The 5,084-nt window shown below is 59.0% G+C and overlaps 1 protein-coding gene across 1 annotated transcript in view; it reads left to right on the top strand.

Annotated features, from left to right (window-relative positions):
• Positions 1-4,776, top strand: part of ARSA (arylsulfatase A) — a gene marked incomplete at its 5' end in the record, with an annotated part of 6,196 nt that extends 1,420 nt beyond the window's left edge. The window contains 9 exons of the mRNA XM_009884891.1: positions 2-71; positions 425-665; positions 1,137-1,264; positions 1,485-1,587; positions 2,053-2,222; positions 3,413-3,537; positions 3,713-3,840; positions 4,259-4,361; positions 4,475-4,776. Of these exons, the coding sequence (XP_009883193.1) occupies positions 2-71; positions 425-665; positions 1,137-1,264; positions 1,485-1,587; positions 2,053-2,222; positions 3,413-3,537; positions 3,713-3,840; positions 4,259-4,361; positions 4,475-4,776 (1,370 nt within the window). The remainder of the gene's footprint in view (position 1; positions 72-424; positions 666-1,136; positions 1,265-1,484; positions 1,588-2,052; positions 2,223-3,412; positions 3,538-3,712; positions 3,841-4,258; positions 4,362-4,474) is intronic.
• Between the last annotated feature and the right edge of the window lie 308 nt (positions 4,777-5,084).

The following is a 5,084-nucleotide window of genomic DNA, read 5'->3' as shown; positions in this document are numbered from 1 at the left end:
GCCCGCGTGGCTTCCCCAGGGCTGCGCTTCACCAGCTTCTACAGCAGCTCCCCGGTGTGCAGCCCGTCCCGGTACGTGCCCCGCGGCTCCCGCCCCGCTGGCTGCCGCTGCTGCAGGGCCCCGGGCCGGGCATGGAGGAGGCTTCGAGGCAGGGCCGGGCGCCCGGTGGGGAGCTGCAGTGCCGGGAGGAACGCGTGGTCGATAATCTGCCGTGTCCCGGGAGGCGCAAAGGTCCGGCTGCTCTGTGAGGGGCCCGATGGAACGTCCCCGCAGACGGGGGAGGTGGCAGTGGCGGCTGTCAGACGGGGGAGCCCGGCTGCCAGGCTCCGAGGAACGGGGCACCCTCTGTGGAGGCTGAGCGCCACGACCTGCGCTCCCTCCAGCGTGACGGCTGTCTCCTCTCTCTTTCGCCTCTCCCCTGTAGGGCAGCCCTGCTGACCGGCCGGTTCCAGATGCGCTCTGGGGTTTACCCTGGTGTGTTCAACCCGGACTCGCGGGGAGGCTTGCCGCTGTCTGAGGTCACCATTGCAGAGGTGTTGAAGGCTGAGGGCTATGCCACAGCCATGGTTGGCAAGTGGCACCTTGGCCTGGGGGTTAATGGCTCCTTCCTGCCCACCCACCAGGGCTTTGACCACTTCTTGGGGGTGCCCTACTCCCATGACCAGGTGAGAGGCCTGTCGAGCCCCGAAGGGTGTCCCGGGGTTGGCTGGGGAGAGTGCCTGAAAGATGAAGCTTGCTTGAAAGCACGTAAGCCAGGTTAGTGCTTGCCTGGGCAGATGGCTGTGGGTGGCTGCAGGTGGGAGAGATGGATGCTGCTGAGGAAGGCCCATCTCCGAGGTGCTCGTACGGTAGGGCAGTTCTGCAGAACGTGGGTGGCGGTTGTGCGTGGGGACGTACGCCCTTTGTCAAGGTCAGCTTCTGGGCCGCAAAGAAACACCTGCATTGCTGCTGGGAGAAAAGGAGGTTTGGGCAGCAGGGTCCTTGGACAGTTCGCGGGTGGGCACAGGCCCCTGGGCTTCTGGGAGCGGCTGCCCAAAGGGTGCCTGTAGGACCTGGTGGTGGGCTGCTGTGGGACTTTGTTCCCCTCCCTGTCCTGCAACACAGGGAAAAGACAAAGTGTTACTTGTTCTCTCCAGGGCCCCTGCCAGAATCTCACCTGCTTCCCACCCGACATCAAGTGCTCTGGGACTTGTGACCAAGGCTTAGTGCCGGTCCCGCTGCTCTGGAACCAGAGCATCGTGCAGCAGCCGGTCTCTTTCGTTGTGCCGAGAGCCTGTTATGAAACAGAAGACAGAGTATAACTAAAGCAGAACTGAATGTTAGACGAACATAACTCTGACAGGGAGACACGAAGCAAAAGGATGTTCACTAGAAGTGACACCTGGGGACACGATTCTTGGAGCTGTGCAGGGAAGGTGCTGCCTGGCCTGAAGCGGGTGGCAAAATCCACCGTGACCGCAGACCCGCTGAGATGTCAACCCCAGACACTTCCCTGATCTGGTGCCACTCTACAACAAGTTCTCCCGGGACTTCATCGCTGACTGTGCCCGACGAGGCCTCCCCTTCCTGCTCTACTATGCCTCCCACGTAGGAGAGGGGGGAGGCTGCTCCGGGCCCACGGGTGGGGAAGGGAGCCTTTGTCCTGCAGGGAGAGCGGGGAAGCATCTCAGCTGCTGCAGCCCCAGGACTGTGCTGAGCAGTCAGTAGGTGCTCCTGGATGACCTGGGGTTGCCGTTCCAAGGTCCAGGTCTTGTGGCAGCACCGCTCTGATAATGCTCTTGGGCTGCTTTCTGGAGCTTTGCCCGCTTCTCTGGGCCAGGAGTCCACCCAGGAAAACTTCCCACTCTGGGGCTCCACAGCCTCTCCTGGAGCTCAGCTCCTTTCTGCCATTTCTGAGAGATGTTTCTGAAGCTTGGGGACAAGCCTGCTCATCTCATGGGTATTGTCCCGTATCTCCGTGCCCTAGCTGGGGTGTTCACTGTCCTCGGGTGAACTGGGAACCAGGTGCAACTCTGGGAGTTTACGTAGCAGTCTTCTCTGCCCTTTCTCCAGCATACACACTACCCCCAGTTTGCAAGCCAGGAGTATGCAGGGCAGTCACGGCGCGGGCCCTTTGGTGATGCCCTCTCCGAGTTTGATGGCTCAGTGGGACAGCTGCTGCAGGCTCTGGAGGAAAATGGTCTTGCAAACACGACCTTGGTGTTTTTCACCTCTGACAATGGGTGAGTGGGCTCAGCAGGGGGGACTTTGTCACTGATCAGATTCTGCTGCCGTGGTATGGGGGAGCTGGAATGAGGCGTTGGTTGGCTGGGGCAAAAGGGACGTGGTGTGGCATTGCCAGGTGAGACCCCAGTGACCTGAAGTGAGGCAAGAGGTGGACGCTGCTCTGGAGAAGACGCAGTGGAAGATCTGCTCCTTGTTCCTGTGATTCAGCTGTGTCCCTCCTTGTGGGCAGAAGCCTCACAGGGTTCGGGCCAGGAGCAGGCAAGCTCAAATATATGGCATTTCCCTTTGTGTGTGGCTGGCATTGGTCTTCTTCACCTGCCTGAAAAGGATGGAGTGATGCCATTTGCTTGTAAGAGAAACAGCAAAATATTTATTGATATAAACCAGTGATTTAACAAAGTTTGGTAGTAAATGCAATGGTCTTTTAACAACTTTCACTGGCAAGACACGCTTGGTCATTTACTGCCTAGAGGACAGGATCAGAGAGAACTGTCAGGGAGACCCTCCTGTTGAGTCAAGGTTCAGAAAAGACGCCCTTGTTTTCTAAACTCCTTCTCAGAGAGGAGTCTGGGTGCAGCTGGATCCACCCTAGTCCCAGACTTGGTCAACAGTTCACGCCTGAACGATTATATATACACGATCAATTCTTTTGTGTCACTTGACTAAGATTTCAAAGTTAGCATGCTATAAACCACTTCCCAAGGATCTGTTGCAGCAAGGAATCTCTCGACCTCGAGCAGTAACCTTGAGAGGTGTCCCTACCCAAGGGGAGATGCTGGCGTGCAGCCCGCTGTTGTTCAGAGGAGCTCGGCAGGCCCTGGGCTGTCCGCTATTTATAGAGTAGGGTGATTGACCTATAGTCATATTTGCGTACCAGTGAGACATCTAGGTCTCTATTGCAGGCAGCTTTTGGCTTCCATGTTGCCATCCATCCCCCAAAGTCCAGTTGCACCCCATCACCAGCCCCACTGACAGTTACAGCTGGAGCAGCAGCCCGGGAAGGGGGCGGCGGGGGGGGAGAGCACACGGCCACACTGCCCCATGCCTCCTGCCTCACAAGGCTGAGAAGGATGGCAATGTCACTGGCTGGCACCATGTCTCTCTTGCCGTGGCCCCGTTGGCAGCATCAGGGAAGGGGTAGCGTGAGCCTGTGAAACTGATGGGTGGTGGTTCTTCTCGCTCGCAGCCCCTCCACCATGCGGATGGCACGTGGAGGCAGCTCTGGCCTTCTGAAGTGTGGGAAGGGAACAACATACGAAGGTGGCATGCGGGAACCAGCGGTGGCTTATTGGCCCGGCCATATCACTCCAGGTGAGGCTTGGCACTGCTTGTGCCTTTCGTGTGCTGATGCCAGCCAAGGCAAGGTGTGGTGGCCACTGGGCTGCCCCGGGACAAGCAGAGGGCGGGAGAGAAGTGAGGACGGCAGGGATGGGAGTGGGGTCAGGAGCTTGAACCTTTCCTTCTGCCTTGCTGTGGTGGCTGACAGGAGTGACGCATGAGCTGGCAAGCACCCTGGACATCCTGCCAACCCTGGCTACCCTGGCTGGAGCAGCTCTTCCCAAAGTTGCCCTGGATGGCTTTGACCTGAGTCCAGTGCTCTTTGGGTCAGGGAAGGTGAGTCCTGCGGGCTGGTTGGGCTGGCATTGTGCATGAAGGCTGGGTGCGGGGCTGGAGCTGTGTGTCCGGTGAGTAGAACCAGTGGGGGTCAGAGGGATCCATCAGCTGGGACCTTCTGCCTGGTAAGGTCGTGCCATGGAGCTGCTGGGCTTCCCCAGGCTGCTCAGCTCTAACACCTGCAACACGTTGCCAGGCCAAACCCCCATGGCTGCAGTGGGCAGGCAGAGCGCCCGTCGCTTTGAGTAGGGAGGAAACGGGGCGATGCTGCTCGCCAGCTTCCCCCCTCTCTGGCTGCGTTCTGGCTGTAGTATTGGGGCTCCTGTGGGACTGCCTGGAGTCTCTGCCTGGTCCTGTTCCAGGCTCTTCTTCAGCCTCGTCGCTGCACACGTGAGTTTAGCTCTGCTGCTTCCCACAGAGTCCCCGTCAGACGATGTTCTTCTACCCGCCGTCCCCTGATCCACTGCATGGCCCCTTCGCTGTCAGGCTTGGGAAGTACAAGGCCCATTACTTCACCCAAGGTTAGTGCTGCCTCCTCTCCTCTGCGTGGGCAGCTTTGTCATGTCCCGTATAATTTTGCTGTCCAAAGCTCAAAGAGAAGCAGCTGTGCGAGCCCTGGGGGTTTCTTTTGCAGGCTCCTTTCACAGCGATACCACCCCAGACCAGGCCTGCCACGGGCTGACCCCGCTGACCCCTCACTTGCCCCCGCTGCTCTTTGACCTGGAGTCAGACCCAGCTGAGAACTACGATCTGCTGCAGAGAGGCGCAGGGCCGGAGCTTCTGCAAGTCCTGAAGGAGATCAGACTGCAGAAAGTGCTTTTTGAACAGCGCATGGAGTTTGGGGAAAGCCAGATGAGGAAGGGCCGGGATGCCGCCCTGCAGCCCTGCTGCGTTCCCAACTGCACTCCAAAGCCTTCCTGCTGCCACTGCTCCTAGCCTCTTGCTGCTCCGTCCCCTTGAGCTGCTCCACACTGGAACCCTGGCCCAAACACGCCAAACCCCCTCAACACCCCCAGCTAACCCAGCTCAGCCTTACAGCGACCCTGCAGCTTTGGCTCAGTGACCTGCTGACTAACGCAGTGCTGGGGTAGCAAACTGTGGGTTGGGGAGAAGACCAACCGTTGAAGAGTACAGGTCAGTGGGCCCTGTGCTCTGCATTGGACATTCCAGATGAGGCCTCTTGGCAGAAGGCCTGACTTGTTCAGGGCTGGTCCCGAGTACAGCATCATCTCCAGAGCCAGAAC

Source organism: Charadrius vociferus, unplaced genomic scaffold (genome assembly GCF_000708025.1).
Source record: "Charadrius vociferus isolate BGI_N301 unplaced genomic scaffold, ASM70802v2 scaffold3540, whole genome shotgun sequence".
Classification (NCBI taxonomy): Eukaryota; Metazoa; Chordata; class Aves; order Charadriiformes; family Charadriidae; genus Charadrius; species Charadrius vociferus.
This window is presented reverse-complemented; position numbering and strand designations above follow the sequence as displayed.